This window comes from Centropristis striata, chromosome 8 (assembly GCF_030273125.1).
Source record: "Centropristis striata isolate RG_2023a ecotype Rhode Island chromosome 8, C.striata_1.0, whole genome shotgun sequence".
NCBI lineage: Eukaryota > Metazoa > Chordata > Actinopteri > Perciformes > Serranidae > Centropristis > Centropristis striata.
In genome coordinates this window covers 33,999,086-34,023,499 of record NC_081524.1, presented here as the reverse complement: position 1 = coordinate 34,023,499, position 24,414 = coordinate 33,999,086, and the positions used below count along the sequence as shown (strand labels likewise).

The 24,414-nt window shown below is 39.3% G+C and overlaps 1 protein-coding gene across 1 annotated transcript in view; it reads right to left on the bottom strand.

The window, feature by feature from the left end:
* Window positions 1–24,414, bottom strand: part of LOC131976915 (RNA-binding motif, single-stranded-interacting protein 3-like) — a 142,311-nt gene that overhangs the window by 60,583 nt on the left and 57,314 nt on the right. The window contains exon 4 of the mRNA XM_059340136.1: window positions 18,764–18,855. Within this exon, the coding sequence (XP_059196119.1) occupies window positions 18,764–18,855 (92 nt within the window). The remainder of the gene's footprint in view (window positions 1–18,763; window positions 18,856–24,414) is intronic.

The window sequence follows — 24,414 nt, the reverse complement described above, 5'->3', positions numbered from 1 at the left end:
TTAGAAAGGGAAAACCAGCCTGAGTCAGCAAATACTAAAGGGCAGCCATACACACACACACACACACACGCTCATGCAAAGCCACACGCACAGATATCAACATCTAACTATTTCATCCCTGGTAAGTGCTCACACACTCAGTGTTTCAACACACACACACACACACAGACACCGTCAAGAGGTTAAGTAGGCTCATCGCTGGAACACCATTGAGAAAACAGCAGCCTAATTACCATCATATCCTCCACCAAGGACACCTCATGACAGCACACTCACATTCATCTATTCATTTTACCTGTACAAACCACATCCTCCCCTCTTACAAAGCCATTAGGCTCTAACAAGGGTTCTTAAACACTTCCAGCCCAAATTGAGCAGCTTTAGTGTCCTCCCGAGACAGAGTCTCGTTAAAGCTCCGTCACACCAGCACCCACCACAAACTGGCCTGTCCTATTTCGGCTCCCAGCAGTGCCATAACCTCAAATCTAACTTATATAAGATCTGATCACCAAGAACCTACCACGAAGCCAATTAATAATGACCTTATCACTAAGACACACACACACACACACACACACACACACACACACACACTTATACATTCAGACACACACACCAGAGACACACAAAGACTTTAAAGCATCTATTACATATGATTTACTATAATAGCATGCATCGGAGCATAAACCCAAGCACCTCTATATTTAACATTCATAGGAGCAGCCAGGAATTTTCCTCCACTTGCTGGACCACGGCTGCTAATGTCCCATTTGCCCTCTCTAACCAGAATGTGAATGGTCCTGAAAAAGAAGTGCCAGTGGCAGTCAATTGGATCCTCTGAGCTCTTGCCATTATCATTTTCATTATTAGCTGCAACATGAATGTAAAAAGTAAAAGTACATATAGCACAGAAATATACTTTATTTACTTGAAAAAGCAGTCTTATTTTATCATTATCAAGAAATTAAGATTTCATGACCTTTAATGTAGAAGGGACTGTTGTTGCATTAACTCAATCTGACACTTTCAGTTACGCCCTGTCCACTGAAACCATGTATCCCTGAAGGTTGAAATGTTGCTTTGAGTGTTTAGAAAGTTCCCACACATCCTTTCAGGGCTCAATGCAATCACTTTTGTAGTGATAAAGTATAATATTCGGCAATGCACGGATTTAATTCATTTGATTTATTAGTATGGATAGTTCATATTCCTGCAATTCTTTGCAGAACAAGGGAAGTGTAACTGATCCAAAATTCATCAATCAGAATGTAGTCCCTACAACAGTGATTTATAGCTTTCAAAATGTGCGATTTAATACTACCATTACTTTTCTTTCAGTAAACGCTGGCACAATTGGAACTTCAATCTATCCGTAAGATTTTTAAGGATCAGTTCAACTAAAGGAAATGAGATCTTTCCTCATATACAGCCCTAGCGATACCAGATATGCAGATATTTTTAGTTTCAATGTGTAACATGATGATGTTTTGCCATATTTTTATGAAATGTTGCCCTATATTAGAATTGATATATTTTCTGAAAGTAACTGTAGTAACTGTAACATATACCTGGTTGTTTGTAAATGTCATAGACTGTATACGTGTAAGTAAGACTGTATAAAAGAAGTGGACATTGCCTCCGGATCTGAAAAGTAAAGCCAATGTGAAAGTGCCTTAAATCTGCATTCTTTCTAATTGCCAGCAAGGGGCATCTCCACTGCCTAAAAAGAGAAGTCTGATTGTATAGAGGTCTATGAGAGAATTACCCTACTTCCCACTTGATTTCTCAACTCACTTTCCGAATGACTTCATGGTCTCAATCTCTACTTTCAAATTTTATGCAAAAACCTAATTTATTTTGTGAATATTTTGTGTGCTATCGGGTGTGACTACCTTGTGATTGGCAAGTTGCTTCCACTACGACCTGTTAATCAGGAGAGAACACATAGTAATGTGTATTCATTCATTCATTTTTTCAGGGTGTTGCAAATGTTTTCTTCTTAGACCTTTGACACTTTCATAGTGCAGTTCATTACAGCCAAACTAGAGGCTTCAGAACAGTAGTACACAAACAACTGGGTGATGTCATGGTGATTATGTCACTTTATTTTATACAGTCTATGGTAAAAGCCCACACTGTATATCTATTTTCAAGAAACAGTCCAACAAAACAAAGTTAAAGGCACTTTTGAACCAAGCAGCGTTTACATGTCAGTGCCACAGTTTTCCCTGGGACCACAGATCTCTGATTTATAAAGTGCTGGTTTCATCTGGAATCTTAAGCTACAAATCGGTTCACCTTTGCGGCAGAGACGTACACATGCATGCAAATCTTTCATCTGAGTAAATGTTAAAAGGACCAGCAGGCATTGCAGGTGTCTCGCTCAACCATCATCACCATTCCTAGTGCATCCCTGTTTAGATCGACAAACCCTGAGGAACTCAGTGAAGAAACTTTTCAAGAGGAAGAAGTGGAATGGGGATGTGTGATTGAAGGAAAATGAAAGACAGGAGAAAATAAAGAAAAAAAGAAGGACAAGTGAAGAGGTAGAGTAGACAGGCTGATAGGCACAGCAAGAGAAAAAGCCTCATTGGTTTTCAGTGGGCATGTGCAGACTCAGACATACTAAAAGGTTACAGCATTTGATTTGTGATATTCTACTCTGAAAGCTCTCTCTCTCCCTGTCTAGAGGAGCAGTTTGGCTACTGCTGTCCACAAAGTTTGATCGATGGCTGAATTATGCCATCGGATTGTGAATCTAGCCGACTCTGCTGTCTGCCCAATGATAAACAACAAACGTGCCTGGCCACCAATAACAATGAGAGATGTGAGGACCGAACAGCCAATCAGAAAACAGACTTAATAGTGTCCTCATAAAATAAGGACATTTTAGTCGGCCATTCCTACAAGCAATAATATACTTCATTCATATGTATTCCACAGTGTGTGGAACACACCCTTTTCTTCCTCAAACCCTCTTTTTCTTCTAGCCTTTTATTTCCTTCCTGTACTTCCTCCTTCTCCTTGATCACTCTGCATTCCTCCCTCTCTCAGAGTTCAAGCTGCCCACTCCATATTCACTCCATCTCTCTCCATCCTCCCTTGCCACAGTTCGGGCTTCCCACACCCTCCCTCCATCAATCTCTGTATGCACCCTCCCTCGCTCCAGCAGCCCACTCAAAGGCTAATTCCACAGAGGGAAAGAATGTGAGGAGAGGCGTTTTATAGTGTTTTCCAGTTATCTCCGTCCTTATAGAGCTGTTCTCAGCCCAGCTCCATCAAACCAAGCACCACCCCCACTCTCCAGCTGCCTACTCTATTCCTCCTCTGTTCGTGGCAATATTTCCCTCATTCCTCTTTGTTTTCCATCCTCTCAAGGGTAATGCTGGGGTGATACTGAATCTGAAGGGTTTCAGTCCTGAATGAGGCATTCAACTAAAAAACACCTTACTTTAACAAAAAAATGCCCCGTATGTGCTCGTTATCTAATTTTCAGGTTAAATAATAGGATTTTGAATGTTGTTGTATAGTGGAATGACATTTTCATGGTCCGATAACTGTTATAGAAAATATTTATATAATAACAATAATAATAATAATAATAATAATAATAATAATAATAATAATTGTCCGACACATGATGTGACTAGCTTTTGCTTTAGAATGGCATCTCTGTTTGTTGTGTGTAAGGTGTGCAGTTGTATGTGTACCGCTGTCTTTAGTGTTGAAACAGACTGAAGGACAGACAGAACACATCCTTTTCTCTCTGCCTACCTGCTTTTTGTAGTTGAAAATAGTAGTTTTGGGCCCAATTTAATTCCTTAAAAAAGAAAAAAAGAGAGAGCCACCTTTTGCCGCCGTCAGCATTTTCAATGCACACCCACTACTGATTCTAACAGAAAATTATTATTAAACATTCAAAAAGTTAAAGCTCTGCTAGCGCTACTTGCTTATGTGAATGCTCTGACTAATAATAAATTATTTGTTAATGAAACAGTATCCGGTAACGCTTTTTTAAGGTCCTTGTAATAACCATTAATTAACAAGTAATAAGGCCCTTGTAAGTCCTTACAAGATGCTTATTAACATTATTGTGTGTTTAGAAGTTTATATAAGTGTTAATAATGGCATTACGAACACCCATGACCCACCCACTATGTCTTTGCTATGCCTTTATTAATCTTATTTTGTTTGCTTATTGATATTAAAATATACTTTATTGCTCATCTATTATAAGTTAACTATAAGTTAACTATGCTTTTTGCAACTACCGGATCTAAAGCGAGAACAAGGCCTTATTACTTGTGAATTAATGGTTATTAAGGACCTTATTATAAAGAGTTACCCAGTATCCCTATGCTGTTGTTGAGTTATTATTTTTTTAACAGTATTATTAATAGGCTGATCTTTTCTTTTTTTTTTACATTCCAAGTACTTCTAAATAAAATCAGACATTTAGCAGCCATATATAGCCTGAAAGTAATATGACCACATTTTCCACCACTGTGATTTAATATGTTTGGATCAAACCAACATATAGTTTACTTGTCAAGGTTATCCCTAGTAAAAAGTCTTCCATTTGAAAACAAATAAATTAATATAAATAAGCAAATTTACATAGTATTTTAACGGTCCATTTCCACACTATGACATAATTAAAACAGGTATACCACTGCAGCCATAAAGCCTATTGCTTTGTATTGTTGAAATATGAAGCAATGAAGATCGCTATACTGATACTTTAATTCTCATCAAAATTACCACATTTGTTTTGGAGCCTATAATCTAAATCCATTTGACACATTTATCTCGTATTGCTATTAGCAGATTCATTCAGCCTGAGGGAGCGATCTATTACATGGCCACCTCTTAGACCTGTACTTTATTTTTACTCAATTAAAGATAATGTTGAGAAAATACAACTGTGTCACTGTATAAACAACACAATATTTTGGCTCATAATAAAGTGTGTTGACTGTGCAGTGTACTTATGTTTTCGTATGACGTCATGTCATGACAAGATGGCCCAGCTGCTGGCTTTCTGCTCTATTTATTCTATGGGTTGGGACCACATTTCTATACTTTCCAAAAAAAACAGAGGCTCTTCTTAACGCAGCAAAAATCCCCCAAATTTTAAAAAGATTAAGTTTTTAAAGCTATTTTCTTTTACACAAAATCCAGCTTTTGAGCTCTTGGGACATTTTCTTTCAGAGTGCATCCATCACTACTTAAGCACCACCTAGTTTTCTTTCTCTTCTGTTTCTGCTGCCAGGCATGATGTCAAGAACTGCAGAATTCACATTGTGTTAATTGCTGCTGTTCACAGAGACATCTGCACATTATGAGATATAAAACTAAAAATATGTGACTTAAATTAACACCATATTAACAACATATTAAAAAGAAAAAATCTGTTTTGCTCATCTCTGTAATCAGCTGATGTAAAGATTCGCAGCACCTTATCCATGAAGGCATTTCCACATATTTTCCTAAAAACAGCAGGTTTTAGGTAAGGTTTTCCAAAGAAACATTCTTTGTGATACACTTTCCAGCCGCTGTAAGCACTTGATTAAATTAAACTGATGAGAAACTCAAAGAAACCTCAAATTTCATCAACAATAAGGAGCCGTCTCAGTGGGACACTGATTGCAAAGTGATCTCTGGGAAAATGCACCACACTTAGGAACAAAGATGTTGTCAAACTACTGAAAACAGAAAAAAGCATTATCCCAATTTAACCGTATTCATGGTCTCCTCAGCAATGTCCTTATTATTTAAGGATTATTATTTATTATTATTAACTTATTGTTTTATTGTTGTTTATTATTATTGTTATTGTTTTCACAGACTGTATAAAAGAAGTGGATGTATCCTCCAGGTTTGAAAGAAAATCCAATGTGGAAATGCCTTAAGCCTGATTTCTTTTTAATGGCCAGCAGGGGGAGACTCAACTGGTTGCAAAAAGAAGTCAGATTAGCCATGTTTTCTTTAGGGGAAAGAGTGGCCGCTGGGAAAGTCTCAGGCCACGCCCTCTCAAAAGGCCGCTCACTCAGCATGTCTCCATTACAAAAAAGGCCCCAGAGGGATTTACGAGACTCTGGAGGTGACGTATGGTATTCGATTGTCACACAATCGCTTAGCAACAGTTTCAACCATGATCACATACACGGGAGACGCAACTGTGGCCGCCTTCGCTAACTGTGCTCAACGTCCGCCGCTGATCATAAACAAAGCAGCATGGCTAATTATACACAGCATCTCCGCTGATCATAAACATCGTGATCGTGAATTGTCTGGTGCTTGTTGTAAACAAACAGAGATCAGAAGTAAACTCCTCCTTCAGCAGCAGCACACTGTACTGCTACAGAGCTAACTGTTAGCCTATTGTTAACATCCCCTCCGGCTCTGTGACTGCAGCTGGGAGAGACTGCTGCTCATTAAGAAGAGTAAGAACGAGTCTCCTAACGTCTCCAATGATACCAGAAAAAGTCGCTAGATTTGTCTCTAGTCGCTCTTTTGAAAAACTGTCACTAGGGGGGGTCTGAAAGTCGCTAAGTTGGCAACACTGCTTCGCTGGCTTTTACAAATGGCTCATGTTGTTGTGGCGTTGAATACTATGTCACATCCTACTTAGCGTTCTATGCAATCAGCAACCAGGCTTTTTAAGGGAAAAAACGGCCCTGTTCTTCATTGATGTAGTGAAAGTGACCCTGCGAAAGGAGTAGCAATGCGTATACATGACACTGTGTACATTTAAATAGCTGTGAGTTTTCCATGTTTTTATCTTTAACTCTTTCAGAGTTTGTTTTAACTTCATGAACATGAAAATGTCTTGTTCATCATTCAGTTGTTGACACTCTATGAAGTCAGTTATTTAGTTTTTCCACTAAGTACATTTTGCTTTAAGCTTGTTTTTCGACATCCAAAATTAACATCCAAATTAATATCAAAGTTCAAATCATTCAAATCAAATCATTTGCTATGCTAATGGTACCTCTGTAAGCTCCTTCATCTTGTCCAAACGAAGTTTGTGGCTCCAAAAAAACAGGATGGTGGAAGCCAGAATGCCAGACTTAAAGGTTCAACACTGTAGTGCGCAAAGCAATGAGTAATGTCACAGTGGCTTCATCCACTTCTTTTATAATCTATGCTGTCAACCTCTTTTTATGACAGCTCTGGCAAACTACATCACAGAAAAGGCACGACTCCTGCTTTAAGCACTAAAATTATCATTTTTAATGAACACACTGCATAAAGTATTTATAAGTCAGGAACCTTTGGATGAATGGCTTTTGGCTGAATATTACTTAAGGTATACGGCACTGCAGGCTGGATAAACAGAGCAAGTTCTTTCAAACAACAAACTCATATCCAGGAGCATAGTATAGACTGTAGACACACAGAGAAAAATGTAGTGTAATAAAATAGATTTATAGGTTTATAGGTTTTCTTTGCGTGTTAAAATGCAATGTGAAAGAAATTAACTTATATATTACTACATTTTATTAAAGATATTAAATGTCTTGTGCTACAATTATTGTGTTAAAAAGTCCAAGCAGGCTATTATGATATATCTAAAATGACATATAAATTACTACTATAATAGAGATAGAGCAATAACAAAAGTACTGTCTAAAGCTGTCTAAAAATAGTGGTTTAGTCACATGCCACAGTTTCCTGTTGTCTTTACTAAAACTATGTTGTGTCCCATCCTGCAGAGCAGAGCGATATTTTTCAGAATCAGAAATGGAATCAGACTCATTCTGTGAATCTAAAATGTGTACAGCAAGAGATGTGACCAACTGGTACTCCAAAACTGTTAATTATACTCAAAGAATGTTCTTGAGTGTGTAACTGTTTACACTGCTCTGTCAGACTCTATTAAGTATGTTAGGTTAATTACTACGATTTAAATTGTGGCTACAGCATCGTATTCATGATTTTTGTCCACTTGCATTCCCCTCTTGATGGTATAATACACAAGTAAATGCAGCAAAAAAAAGAAACTGTTAAGTGTCACCAGAAATTATAGTGATTACTGTTATTATGAGAAATATTTTTTTTCATTAGCAATGCCACAGAGGCACATTAATCACCCAAACACCCGTATTTATCTTCATTTTCTTCTCCATCTCCCAGCCTCTCGCACTCTCTCATCCTCCCATCTCGTCCATGTCTTTCTTTTCTTTTCTCACTCATCCACTTAACTCCTCCATCTCTCTCCCTCCTCCACACACGATGGCATAAAAAGACACGTGAACACGCAGACAAACACACAACCCAGGGCTGGTAATGCAGGGTTAATAAGATTGGAGAGCAGCTGATGGTTGTGCACATTCAGGCCAGATTACATTTAATTCGATTGGGTTTCACTCACTAGGCTCCCTCCCACTCCTCCTTTCTCTCTCCTTTTCTTTTCTCCTTCTCCTCATTGTCCTTCTCCTGCTTTTGTTGGACCAGAGGTGGTCCCGCCTCACAAAAAGAAGCAGGTTCACGCAGAGGGGTACAGCATGTGCATTTTACTGTGAATACACATGCACACACACGTCCTTGGCCACTCCGCCGTCCTCCACTTCAAACTGAATGTGATTCATTATCTGTATTTTACAATGTCAACTCTGCCTTGAACTAGACACAAGAGTGGAGTGCATGGGGAAGAAAAGAACATTTTAATTAATCAAATGTCTAATGTAAGATTTTAAAATAGATCTCTAAAATACGTTTAAAAAATATGAGCATGCTTGACTACTATTGCAAAACAAGCATTTCCATTGACTCTTGCAGTTGGAAGTTTAACTAGAGCAGAAGCTTGGATAACATTCAGATTTGATCCTTTTGTCTAGAATTAACAAGAAGTTAAATACATTTTATTGTGGCAGTCTCATTTGACACAGTGTCTGGAGGGATTGATGTCTTGCATAGCAAGCTCTTTCTAAAGAATGAAAGCCTGTCATCACCAGTTCTTATAATATTTTTTGTTAAATTCTACTACAAAGAATACAGTGGTTTTACTATAATACTATTAAGTAGACAGACTGCAGTCAGAAGCAGCATTTTCATGCACTTGTATTTTGATATTTTGGACTATTTTGCTTCATTCAGAAGAATACATCCAAAATACACATTTAGGTGTTTATTTTATTACAAATGTTCTATTTCTGTCTGTAAATACATTCAGCATAGTGGTTACTTGATTTACCTGTAGTGTTTCTACTTAATACTTTTAAAAATAAATTTGACTAAGAAATCAGTATCTGCAGTGTTGTGCAGTATGATTCGATATTCATTGATATCACAAAGTCTGCTGTGGTTCGACTTTGATTCAGTTCAATTTAGGGGCCTGCGATCGATGTGAGACAACATCATATGCCCGTTTAACACAAACTGTTACATTTATACCATCTCGTCATGATATTTAAATGAAAAACAATCCATTGTTTTTTAATACAAAGAATAAAAAAGATATTCTGCTCACTATAAATTGCCACAGTGCATTGAAGTGCAAATATTTTTATGGGTTAGCTTAGCCTGCGATGATCTTTCATTTATGAACATGAACCGTTCCCAAGACAGGTTCTATCTGTGTTCTCAGCTTGGTTCTCAAAGCAAAACAGGGAGATTGTGAAAATAAAAGCATATATTAATGACGTTGATGTTTGAGCATTGCATTGATGCAGTTGGATCGTTCACTGATGAATCAATACATCGATCTATATCGATGTGTGAATGCTGAGGGTTTCCATCAGCATATGAGGACCCATGAAAGAGAAACAGCTAGTACTCGCTAAACATTCCCTTGATAAACTGTGGGATAAACACAACCCTGATGCTGTGTGAATTCATTTGGGCACTTCTGTTCGTACACGGCCATGTAGTACACTGTGTACACTCTGTACTTACTTGTGTAGAGCATACATTTTGAGGGCAGTGTTGTCTGGAATCTCTCACAGTCACTATGCACATTTTTTTTTATTGGAAAAACGTATGCATCAACATTTGTATGTTATATAGTGTGACATTCTCCAGTCAACACTGGCTGCTTCTACAAACATATCCAAAAACTAATTCATCCTCTTTTAGAAAAATTGAAAAATTATCAACACAGCTGCACTATCAACATAGTTTATACTTCTTTGCACAAAAAGAGAGAATTCTAAATCCAGTTAGCCTTCAATAACGTTCAACTGCCTGGGACAGGCTTACTGCGTCGACATCACTGGTAGTGGTAAATCTAAACAATATGTCTTATCTGTCGCTACATAACACAGTAGTTGTGTATCCTTGTAATACATACAGATTTAAGCAGGTTAAGAGGGATCTGGGAGCGATAACTTTGAATTTCACAACAGAACGTAAAGCTAAAGAAACATCAGAAGCACTATCACTGTTGTCTGTCCCATTTTCAAATGATGCTCTACTGTCACAGAGTTTGCTTTAGACAGCCAAGCACCATCACATTCCACATTATATATGCTGGCTTGTGAAAGGATAGTGTATTATATCTGGCTGAGAAAAGCAGAATGAGGGGATATGGAGCAAAATGAAACATGCAGAGGAGATTCAGGAAAAAGAGAGAAGCATACATTAAAAAAGAAACAGAAAAGAAACAAACACATTTGAACAAACAGGGGTGAAAGATGAGGGGAAGGAAAAACGGAGGTGAAAAAAGAAGGTGCAGAGTTTCGAGAAAGAAAGAGACGAGGGAGTGATAGACAAGCAGAAAGCAGGGTGAGAAAGAGAGAGATGCACACGTCTTCCTGTCTATGTGTTTTTGTCTCCTCTCATCTTTTTATATGTCAGTCGGCTCTGTTGTCCTCCTCTTCCCATCACTAACCTCAGCTGTCAGACACACACACAGAATATACAGGCAGGCGCAAGCATGCACACGCACACACACACACACACACACACACTGGATACATGAGTAAACCATTTGAAGAGAATATCAGGCATCTGGCTTTTACCACACACACACATGCAAGAAAGAAACTTACCGGTTTAATCAGGGCTGATAAATGCAACAAAGTTCACTTTATGTGTGTGTTTGTGTGTCTGCCCTCTCTCTCGTTCTCATCACAGCAAGCCCCCCAACTCCCCCTCGTCTTTCTCTCTCTATCCTTCACTATCTGTCCTCACTCAACCCTGTAACTAATGACTCTGGAGGAGGCATTGCAGCACCTGCTGCAGACAAACACAGGAGGAGGGAGTGGGACAAAAAAAAAGGATGAGAGGGTTGGTAAGGGGGGTCACATGAAGAGAACAAACTAGGCCAAAAAAAGGGAAGAAGCAGAGGTAAAAAAGAAAAGAGAGACAGAGAAGGGGAAAGAAAGACAGGAGGCGCCAAGGACAAAGTGGAGGGGAGAAGAAGAAAGGGAGAGAAGAAGGGAGGGAGGTGTGAAGTGTCACTGCCAGTGGTACCATCTCTCTAATTAGCATAGTGACCTTGGTCCTCTGTTACTGTTATTGTACACACACACACACACACACACACACACATGCAGAGCAGAGCAGAGTGTGCATTTTTTTGTGTTTGTGTGATAAAGTAGGGCCTGGTATGAATTTTAATAAACAATAATTTAACATTGCTTCATGTTTATTAGCTGGTAAAAGGAGTATTTTGTGAGGATTTCACATACATTTCACAGACACTCACATGTGCACGAACATAAAAACAGTTGTTTTTTTGTAAGTCCAGCATGTAATTGGTTATGTTGGAGTGGGATTCATGGACACAAGGAGAAGCAGAAGTACAAAAGAGAACATGAAAAGAAAAAAAGGACAAACACTCACATACCTGTGTAAAGTGGAGTCTGTGGTGCTCTATGTAATGGAAGGAGTTTAAGTGCAAGGATGACATTTAACACTTTAAGTTAAATCGGGATTCAGCATACTTACAGAGAGAGAAAGTGAGAGTGAGGCAGTGAGACTGAAAAACGAACTGTGAGTGAGCAGGCAAGAGAGAGGGGGGAGTACAGCTGTAGCAGTAATCATCTTTCAGGTCAACAGTAATTACCAAGAAGACTGAGGAAGTGAGTGTTACACACACACACACACACACACACACACACACACACTCTCTCTCTCTCTCACACACACACACACACACACACACACACAGTTTCCTTCCTCTTTACATCTCACTTGCTGTGTTTTCCTCTTGTCTCGTTTATTTCACAACCAAAACATGCACCTATCACAAAGAAGATGTCAGTGCGAGCTGCAGGGTTTAATGGATAAAGGTTTCTCACAGTGAATACAATTATATATACACCAACAGTCTAATCTTGCTTCAACTGTGCTATAATTAATTCCCGGGTAATGTCAGGAAGTTACTTTAATCATGGTTAACTTTGAGGTTGGCAGGAGGATTTTTTTAGACCTCTTACACTGTGAGATATACTGCTGTTTCATACTCTCCTATCTGTATTTTAAGCTACTTTTTGTTTAGCCACTCAGCCAGCTACAGCATACTGTACCCCCCACATCCCTCATGATGTGCAACGCAGCAGGACTGGGCCTGTGTTTGGCTTTGGAGCTGCCTGTTAATTCCTTTTCTCTTCTGTGTCCTTCACATGGTTGGTGAATCTGCTCATGCACAATGTACAGTAGCTGTGGTTGGGCTGAATCATTATCACATTCATCCTTATAAGTATGGCCTATAGGGGCCTCCTCCACCTTCTAGTAGATCCAGAGGCTGTTATCAGCCCATTCAATGAGCTGCTATATTAACGTTTATTGTTATGCACAAACTGCATGTGGCTGTAGTAATTATTACAGGACTGAAGGAGAATGTGACATCGTATAAGGAGCAACCGCATGCACCAGAGGGGGAAGGCTGGAGTGGTGGATGGCTCCTCGAATACAGGACTTGCACTTGGGAAACCCGGGTTTGCATCCTGTGATAGATGTAAAATCTAAAAAAAAAAGGTAATTTATAAGTCATTTCTATATCATGTAAGTGTCCCGAAATGTGTTACGTCAAGTATTCAATGCAAACTACAATATTTTTCTCGCAAAACTTTAACTGCATAGTTTTGTCAGTTTATTATGTCATTTTTTAGGTATTTAATCGACTTAAATCTATCCATGTACTTTTTATTTTCTAAACCAAAACATTAGTTTAGCCCCTTCACCTTACAAAACTAAAAGTGAAATATAATGAAAACAGCGATAAGGAATTGAATGAGCTGATAAAAGCCTTCTGGACCGACTAAAAGGTAGAAGAGGCCCGTACTAACCCATACATATGAGGATGGTAACTTACATTATTGCTGTACTATTTTGTAGCCCTGGTGTCTTTCTAAGGGAAGTTTCAAACTTGATTGATGTGGACTTCCCATCCAACACTTGAGAGCTCTAAAGCCTTGTGGAAGGAATCCTCTGATCCTACAAACGCTGCCCAAGACTTGTGCCACAGTCGGCTGGAGCCTCCAATCAATGTTCACTTAAAATAAGTTTTTCATGCTTAATGTCCTCTTCCAGTCAAATAATTTATGCTGGTATGATCTTAAATTAAATTTGGCAGTGAACAAAGTAGTATGGTTCAATCATTGCACAGTGCCAGGCCCCAGTTTAATCTGCAATCTGAGGATCAAGGATGTCTGCATGAAGCTCAATGACCCTGCAACTATGTCTGGTTTCCACTTTCACTACTGCTCAAGAATTAATGGAATTTTCCTTTGAAACCCAAAGGATAACACCCTAATCATGATGATTGATTTAGTGATACTCTTTACTTTTGTTTTGGTTAAATATTTTTGATATCTGTTAAGAAGATTGGTGTATTTTAAGTCATGCATTTATGGGACTTACATTTGTAATGAATTTGAACTTAATTAATGACTGTGTAAACAAGATTTCTGCTCTCACATCTTTAACACTGAAACTAAACCCATCTCTTAAGTCCCCATACTTACAATAAGATCTTTTAATAAGATGTTCCTCTTTATTTTAGATAATATAGTCACCTTTGTGAGAGAGTGAGAAAAACTGAAGGTGTTTATTCTGCAATGTGGATAAATGATGATATTCACTTTTCAAGTGTGACTGTAGAAAAGTGGAGCCAATGTGGAAATGTATTAAGCTTCATGTCCACCTTTGATTCAGTCACAACACGCAGATTAAAGATGTGAGAACTGATTCATTTTCACAGATTGTTTCCACCAGTAAAGACAACCACAGAGGTTTATTTTAAACCACTGATGAAAGTGTTTCTGCTGGTCTCCCTGCTATTTCTGACAAGCACAATTGTATTTATTGTTTTGTCAATAAGATTAAGGACACAGACTCTGCTTTAAAAAAAAAAAAAACTCAACTAAAGTCCATCAAATGTGCACCTTGAGTGCCTCTTGAGTTTTCATATTTTTCTATTTTGTATAAAAGTTTAAAAAAGGCAACTTCCACAAGTGTAAAAAATATTGCATTTAATCAAATCCATAACTAAAGCATTCACCGATTAACTCCACACTACCTAAGGCTATAAAACAGTTTTACAAATCAATAAAGCTGTAGGACATACATTGGTTTCCCTGAATATCTGTGTATATTTGCTGAGAATATGAGTTTCAGCACTCTGATATGAGTATAGGTAAGAAAAATGTATCTGAAGTCGAGCTGTCAACATATTTCATTACAGCTGTTTCCACTATTGCCCAATACCCGGAATGAGGTGCGTCTCACTCGCCAAAACGTCCCTAATTTAAATACGAGCCGTCCGGAGCAGACTTTTGTCAGGACTTTTTTCATCCCTGTCAAAGAGTAGGGACATTTTTTCTCCCCTGATTGGATAGATCGCTAAGCGGGATGTGATGTAGTACTCAATGCCACAACAACACACGCCATTTGTAAAAGCCGGTGAAGCAGTGTTGCCAACTTAGTGACTTTGTTGCTATATTTAGCGACTTTTCAGACCCCATTAGAATTTTTTTTTAAAAGCGACTGCCGAAAAATCCAGCTACTGTTTCTGGTGCTGGAGTCTCGTTCTTACTCTTCTTAATGAGCCACGAGGGCCGGCGGCTTGTTAAGAAGAGTAAGAACGAGTCGAATCAGCACAGTCCCAGCTGCAGAGCCAGAGGGAATGTTAACCCCTTAGCGTCCAGTCTGTAAATTGCTAATAGGCTAACAGTATGTGCTGCTGCTGCAGGAGGTGTTTACTTAGCGATCGGTTTGTTTACAACAAGCACCGGACAAAGTTAGCGATGCCGGTTAATTAGCCATGCTGCTTTGTTTATGATCAGCTGCTGACGTTGTACACAGTTAGCGACGGCAGCCACAGTTGCGTGTCCCGTGTTTAATCCGTCGTGTATGTGATCACGGATCACGGTCAAAACTGTCACAATGCAATTACGCGATGATCGAAAACCATACGTCACCTCCAGAATCTTGTAAATCCCTCTGGGGGCCTTTTTGTAGTGGAGACATGCTGAGTGAGAGGACATTTGAGAGGGCGTGGCCTGAGACCTTCCCGGTGGCCACTCTTCCCCCTAAAGGAAACGCGGCTATTGTGATTAATTGCAAGATTGCAGTAGCAGTAGTAGTTAGTAGTTACATCTAGTAACTACTGTTTTCCACTGCTGGTTAAAATAACGTGTTGCCTATCACCACGAGGTACCTGTGATTGTAACTTGTGCCACCATTGTAGTCTATCCCAACTCCTCCACTACCTGTGCGGTTTTCATACTTGTGTATCTTTAATATAGTTTGTAGTTATTTCACATGGACCCTTTACAATGATAATTGTCCTGCCACCAGCTAGATGTTTCAGCTCTAAGGGGGCTGTCTGCATCGTTGGCTATGTGCTCGGCTTGCAAATGTTATGCATGCATGGCTGAATGTATCTGTCCGTCCTTCAATTTTCTAAGTAACCATTCATCCGATCAACTTCACACTTGAGGACCCAAAGAAGTGCAGTAGTGTACTATTTAGCGTATTGAGAAGACCTTTTAACTGTTAAAAAGTTGAAGGGCATGCTGCATGAAGCTGGCTCGCCATCCCTCACTAGAGTACATTCAAGAGTGGATGAAGAAAGAGGCACCTGGGATGATACTTTGTAGCAAACTCAAACGGCGATGTAATTTGGGGATATTTGTTTCCAGAGATAGGCTGGTCCCAAATAGCTAGCTGTTAGCATCTATTTCATTACAGCTGTATTGCTCCAAATTGCTACATTTTGAACGTTTGAGGTACTGCATGTGTCTTTATAGAATAGATTCCATCAGGACATTCACATATATACTATGTTTGACCCCGAATTTCTGTCCACCACAGACTTGGGAGATGTTCAATGTCCGATCAGTACAGCTGCATCTCAAAACCTTTCTACAAGCCTCCCTTCTTAAAAAAACATCAATGTTCGAAGTTCTTAGAAGTCTCATCTCACTTTCACAAAGCTAATCATCTTTTTTCTCTCCCTACTGCCACCTCACTGCTGTCTTTGGTGAGAAAGCTTTTAACTATCTTGCAGATTAGAACTAAGAACAAAAGTTTCTGTCCCAGCTAACCTACAAACCTCGGCGTACTCTGAGAAGGATGAGGGAAATAGCACGGCATGAAGCTTTCGTCAGTCTAATTGGTACTGAATACGTTAAAACCAAGACTTTGTCAAACCCCAATTAAGCTGTTCATCTTACAAAATGTTCGAGGCTCGAGCTGGAGATCCGACAGCAGTGTTTTTGAGACTTCCTCATTGCACTCTGATTCAAGAAAGTTAGCCGGGACATCAGCAGCTCTGTGCATAATTAGTTCATGAAACAGTAAGAAGTCTGTGTAATTTCATTTGGAATTGACTCCTTGCCCTCCGTTCCATCCCTGCGGAAAACTCAATCTCCAAGGAGTCGAGGGTTCTTCTCTCTTTAATAACAGCTAAACACATCAACACTGCTCTTCCAAATGCCCCCTCAAGCCGTTAGGAACAAAATAAGAGATGGAAGTCTAATGAAAAGAGGTTTAATAGAAGAGCGAGGCAAGGGTGGCTCAGAGGCTTGCTGCTGTTTAATTCAATGGGATGCTCCTGGTGCCTGTAGACTGTCCCATTTTAATTGCACTCCTCTCTCATTTATAAAAGGAAGTATGCAGTGATACAGCTTTAATGAATCTGAAAGCAAGGCAGGCTATTCACTGTCTTTCTCTCACATGCATTGAAGGATAATGTGATTGTGCTGGTTGGGCCCACATGTTCTGGCACATCCTTGTTTCATACAACTGCCAGCTACACACACACACACACACACACACACACACACACACATACACCTACGACTACAAACAAATGATTATTAGCATTTTAGAACAAAATAGAGAAACTAGCTTAGCCATCTCAATCATCAGCTTCATCCTTTCTCCCATCTTTTGAGGGATTTGATCAATAATTGAATAATTACCATAGCTGTTAATTAATTACTCTATATGGCCTTTCATAGTTTTTGGCCATATACCATAGTTCTAAGAATCCCTCTTTTAATGAAGAAGAACTGGAAACAATTGTACTTCTCAGATTAATGTTTTGACAGAAAGATATTTTTGGGCCATTTACAGCTTTATTGACAATGGCAGAGAGATTGAAAGGGGGAGACAGAGGGGAAGACATGCAGGAAAGGGCTCTGAGCCGGACTCAAATCGGGCCTGCTGCACCAATGACTAAGCCTTTATGGTATGTGCTCTACTGGAAAGCCACCAGGATGCCCCATTGACAGATCATTTTAGCAGATTAGCTACTTTCTCAGCACAAGAGAAACCTTAAGTGAAGTGTACATCAAGCTGCTCCTATTCCCAACTCAGATATAGATGGACAAGCCAGCCTGAAGCTTGTCCATTGTAAAACCATCCACATTATTATTAGACCATCAGAACAACGAACGTAAAGAGTGTGAAAGACAATCTTATTTCGTCAGTTCAGTGGTTTAACTTCCATACTTAGATATGTCATATTGTGCGTCATGGTCATGATCAACATCACCAATGTAACAGTGTTTGGTAGTGGTTGTTCTTAACCACAGCTCTTTTCTTTTCTCTAACTTTTTTCCTAACTGCAACCAAGTAGTTTTGCTGCCAAAACGTAACCACTTCTGTGTAAGTTTATTTTGAAAAGCCACTATGCATGTAATGAGCAGAGACAGACATGCCATCCCTGAGACGTCCAGATCTGATACTAGAGAAGTAACTCCAGCATCTGTATCTGACACCGAGGGTCTACCGACCAGATGCTGGTATCTGACAAATTGTGTGTGAGATGTGTGGTGTGTGCTGATTGGTTAAACATGCGGGAGATGTAACACCGGCAAGTGCCATTTAAAAAAATCTTTTCAAACAACAGGCGACACAAAATATATATAGCAAAGAAATGATGTTGCAAGCTTACATTACTTTTTTCATCCTACATAAACTCCCAGAGAGAGAAGTGTATTCATATGCACCAAAAACGTACATTAACACTGAATAACTATTCTTGTGTTTATTGTTATTTGCATATTATTCGTCTTTTGGAAATTTAAACTAATGGAGGTGATGGTAATATGCAATAGTGATGCTTAAAATATATGGTGACCCTAAAATTGTGTGTGGCCCCAGCCGGGCGCCCCCACATTTGCAATAATCTAGAGCAGTCTGTACTGTATTGACCACAAATAACCTCGCCACCAACAATGTTTCCTTCAGGGTTCTCACACAGTGATTGAGTCTACCTTGAGTCCAGCAGCACAAGAAAACCAAACACCTCAATAACAACAAGTAAAGCAGAGCAGACAGTGAAGCATGGGGTGAAGCTTACCTTCGCCATCTGTGCCTGGACTCCACTGGCTTTGAGAGAGGCCACAGCCTTCTGGGCTGCTGCAGGGCTGTCAAAGTCCACAAAGCCATAGCCTGTACATACACATACACACAGAGACAACACAGAAGAAGAAGATGATGAGAGAGAGAAGGAGCAGGGTGAGGGGAAGGCAAAAGGATGAAAAGACAAAGATTATCAGGTAATGTGGTCCTGAATATCGCTGAGCAATACCAGCCAGTGTCTGTGTTTTGTTTTCTGCATAAATCCCATAAATGTGTCACAATCAAGTCAGGTCACGTATTTAATGAAAGCTGCTAGTTCCCCCATTAAACGTGTTTTAGCACAGAACATCAACAGAATTGGTGTCATAACAGTAACTCTTGCGAACTTGTTTATGATCCAAAAGATATTCTAATGTCTGCCCAAGTTTTTTGTGTACTTCGGCTCTTTTTAATGAAATCTTGTCTATGTTTTGTAATGACTCCAATGTCTTTCATTGCTTTTATGGCTGCTAACCATTCAGTCTCTGTAGATGTTCATACACACTTTATATCATGTGTATAGTGACTCAATGCTGAGAGAATGCTTTATTTTCACATGTAAAATCTACCCGCTTCCTATTGCCTGACATTTAATATCCCACTGCATTGCATGTGGGCTCGTTTCATCCCTCTCCTACTCTAAATCTGTCAGTGCATATGGAGTTTCTATAGTAGTGGCCAATACAAGTGACATCAAGAAAAAATCTCTGCATTTAAAGCAGCCATTTAAGTGATTCAGAGTCTTGTTTAAAGAAATAAAGACGCAGAAAGAATGAGCATCAGTCGATTTTATTGCAATATGCTCTGTGTCATTTTGTGTGTGCGTGTGCACAGTGTATCTGTCAAACTGCTGACGCTCTGGGGATCTAGGTTGGGCACTACAGGAAGCACTGGAGGACAAAAGGTCTGAACATGCACATATCAATCTCTACTCAGAAGTATGCCCTGTTTTACTGGGTCACATGGGAGGGGCTGATGTCAAATAGACAGAGAGAAGCTAAAGAGACTCAGCCTGCAGGGGAGGTCTGTGTGGTATAGGTTAGCAAAACTGATTGATATAAACACACAGTCTAAAACATTTTTTATGGTCTGAGAATCTAATAAAAGAGACATATTGATACACATGCACTAGGCTAGAACAAGAACTGTTTGGAGAGCACAGCAGCTTTAGTTTTGAGTGGGCCCCGTGTTAACACAATTAAATGATTCACAATTCAAAAGCTTCACTCATTACAATCCTAAATGTAAACATGTTAAGAATGAGGGAATACACTCTCTCACATGCACACACACACACACACACACACACACACACACACACACACACACACACACACACACACACACATACACATACTTCATTCCTAACATCTGTTCTGTCTGTCTTTCCCAGGATTTGGAGCCATGCTCTGTTCTGCTGATAAGCAGATGATTTTTTATTGTTCAAAGGCAGCAAGCTGCTTTCACAACAAGATATGTACTGCACGCACAAATATTTATACTGTTGCTAATGAGAAACCCATAATTTAGCCAAAATAGGATAACACAAACACATATATTGTGCACGCATTAATGACTGTGACAAACACAGATCCCAACATGCAAGGATACACATTTACAGAATGCAGAGAAAACACATTCATAAACATATCTAAGCCTGAATGCATGTGCACACCCCATACACAAGCATACACACTTTTTATCTATATTTTCCTAATTAGGGTCACACCAAAACAGCTGAACTAATTGAGAATGCATAAACATACAGCATTCATCTGTAGCCTGGCAAGATGCTTTCATTTTATTCCAGAACATTTTGAAAAGTTTCACTTCTCGTATCTTACACTTGAACTAATGGTGTTTGTTTCACCACAGACTGTCCATATCATTAGTGGAAAACTAAAAGCCAAAACAAAGTATTTTTGTTTGGTTTAACACTTTCACACATATTAACGTCTGTATAAATAAATCAGGTATATTAGAGGGGAATCCACTGGTTTTACACATCAAAGTAATAAAAGGTCTTGAAGAGTACTGTTCTGTGAAACATAGTTGCATAAAATCCTTTGTGGCTCCAGATGATGCTTCAAAACAAATTAAATCAAAATCTGATCAACTATTTAACCGTTTTTTATAGATCTATATAATGATGATCTATGCAGCATGCTCCTCATCTCTGCTTGAGGCTAACAGCTCGAGATAACATTACCTTTTCCTAACAACACACCTGAATTTCAAACTAAACCGCTGGTGTTCGAGCTGAACTGTGGGTCATGTTGGCAGCAAGATTCGACAAGGAAGAAGCATGTGTGGAACAGAAAAAGACATCGTCTCTGCTTCTGCTGCATCCAGTTTGATTTCTTTTTATCATCTTTTAAACTGTCCATAATGAATCCGGTAACCCAATAGGAGTGCAAAGCCAAATCGCTTGAGTGCTCTTTTAAAAAAAGAAAATACTCCTTAAAAATAATTTCTGTGTAACAAACAACCATACAAGTCACAGAGCTTAACATATTATTACTTCATATCAGCAAATGGTAAATGGACTGCAATTGTATCGCAATTTTCTAGTCTTAAGCGGCCACTCAAAGTGCTTTTACACTAAAAGTCAACATTCACACACACATTCATACACAAGTGGCCATCAGCAATGTAAACAGAAATTTGAGGTCCAAGAATATTTTAACATTTAGACTGGTGCAGCCACTGCCAGGGATCAAACCAACGACCTTCCAATTGCTGGACAACCACTCTACCACCTGAGCCACAGACGCTCACACTCAAAAACAAAACAAATCATATTTACGAGTGCATAAAACTCCTTGACAGCACTGTGACACTTACTAATTGTCTCACTTGGAGTAATTCATTTATTAAGCAGTTTATTTAACACTTCCATTTCCTCCTTTGTAATAATTAAGCATGAAATTCATTATGGATTATTATATTTCTGTGTTATGAGGGCAGCAAGGGGTTCCCTGATACAGCAGGTGTGCAAATAAAATTACATATTTCTCACCATCAGTAACCTGTGGCCGTAATAGCCTGTGTTCAATTATTTAGATCCATTCACAATGTAGAGAGTTATGATTTTGCAGAGGCTAAAAATATAAACTACACTAAACAAAGGGTATCCTTATGAGTACTTTGATATAATAATTAATGATTAATTATGCTATTTAGATCATAACTATAACCACTAAATTACTCTGTCAATCAGTACTTTATTGATAAATTATGAGTATATTTTGTTTGTTTTATTTAGCTAATACTGTACAGTATATACTGTGAATCTACAGTATTTTTCTCACAGGGTGTCAGTATAATACTAGAGGTAGTGTTTTGTATATTAGCATATGTGTACAGCTTCAATGCAGTTGTTTTTTAAAGTTGAACCCAACTTGATTTATGTTGCTACTTTAAGGAGATTCTGTACAGTGAAAAGCAGCTTGATTGCGCCTGTTTATGGACATCAAACTAGAGGCTTGAGACTTTAATCTGCAACGTTACCAAGAGCTACTTCATGGAGCTTCTCTGTTTACAGTGTTTTAATGATCAACTGTGTAGCTCATAATAAATGTGTGCTTACAGAACCAGAAAATTAAGTCTCTATCTCAGGAGCCCTATACATGATCTCCTATAAAAAGAAAATAACACATTGCATTGTTGTATGCTGGAAAGTAATCTAGCTTAGCCCTGCACATATATTAGTCCTGGGAAGAAAAACACCTATAGCCAGACACCATTCACCACTCTACAGCCATGAGCGATAAAGACATTTATTCTCCAAGTGCTCATCTCATTGACACGTTGGGTATGACAGGACATCAGCCTTGAAATGTGCCATTTGCTTTGACTATATTCATCACTCAAGGAGCAACATGTCTCTGAAAATGTATTAGCCCCTCCCTCCAGGGAGGTCAGAGGTCAAGTATCAGCGACAGAGCACACCCCAGGAGCTGGCAGGGATTCATTGTCTTGCTCAAGGACACTTCAGCTGAGTGGAAGCTTATTGAGTGTGTGAGCAGATGTCTGCCTTTCCGAGCTGATGGACAGTTTCCCAAATCGTTCCGTCACACTTCTGCAAAACATGTCATTTGTACATTTTGATATCACCTGTACACTAAAACTTACCCTCTTTAGCTGAGTGGAAACTCTCATCTCATGAGGATGTAACTGATAGCTCTTCTAGACATGATGATAAGGATATTTCCAGAGAACAGAAGAATGAAAAATTATATCTCTGAATTATGTAATCCTTCTCATTTGTGCCCTGTCCCTCCCATCTGTGGCCTTATGATGACAAAGAGATGAAAATTCATCTTGCTCAGTCAGGCCTGACAAATATTTCACTCGTGAATGAAAATTAAAAAAAAACATTTTAATACGAAGCGCCCTCCCATGTGAATACACACTCATATGTGCGCTCAAAGACACAGATGGAAGCATAGATAAACACAAGTACTCACATACACACACACACACACACACACACACACACACACACACACACACAAACACACACACACACACACACAGCTCCCATCTAATCTCCTGAGCTCCCAGAGTTCCTGGCCTTGGGCCATTAGAATGGGCTAAACCGAGTACAGAGGGAAAAGGAGAGAGAGAGATGGAGCAAAGGAGGAATGGGGGGAGGCAGTGAGTTGGGGGGAGAGACAGAGAGAGTGGCAGACAGAAAAGAGAGAGAAAGAATGAGATGAAAAACAGGAGGGAGGGAGGGAGGCGGAGAAAAGGCAGGAGACATGGAGACAGTGAGAGGGAGGGTGCTTGTCTTTGGGAAATGGAAATCCTTTACAATCTAAAGTGGTTTCCTCTCCCTTCCTTCCTCCATCCTGTGCTCTGTGCCCTCTCCCTCCCCCAGAGCTCCCACACTGCTAACTAGAAAACTGTCAGTGTATTTAACATTGAGCCCGCTACAAAGCTGAAGACTATACAAAGAAAATCTTTATATTATTTCAAAGAACAAAGCAAAAGTTTTGCTTTCTTTTTTCCTTGAAATGACAATGCATCAAACAGTAACTCTCAGGATAGTGGTTTTTTTTGGGGCTACCATTTTAATATATCTGCATCATATATTAATACATTTACATATTGTTCCAGAGAGAAACATCGACTTCTCAGGGACAAAGAAGCGTAGAAGCCTTGCAAATATTGAACAGGGCTCGAAGGGGGTTTAAAAGCCTGGGAATCATCAAATTTCAAACGACCACAAAAAAGAAAATCAGGATCGCAAGGCTGTCACATGACAACAGCTGCGTACAAACTAATCGAACACCATCCCCACAGACTGCGAAGGCAAGAAGACTTTATTTATTTACCTGTCTCTTTGTCTGTCATGCTCTCTCTTCCCTCTCTGCAGAATCTTCCTGAAAAGAGGAGGCTGTCTGCTAAATCATCAGTTTCAAGGGGTCCCCTTCTTTTTCTGTCAGCCCCAGGTTATTTTTACCCCCTCCCTCCACCTCCCTGTGCCTCCTCCCATCCATCCCTCCCTTTCCAAGAGAACTCTCTGTGCCAATTTGTACTCTCTTAGTCACGCTAAGCACTTATCTTGTCCCCACTGAATGCCTCTGCAATCAAACCAACACTTAT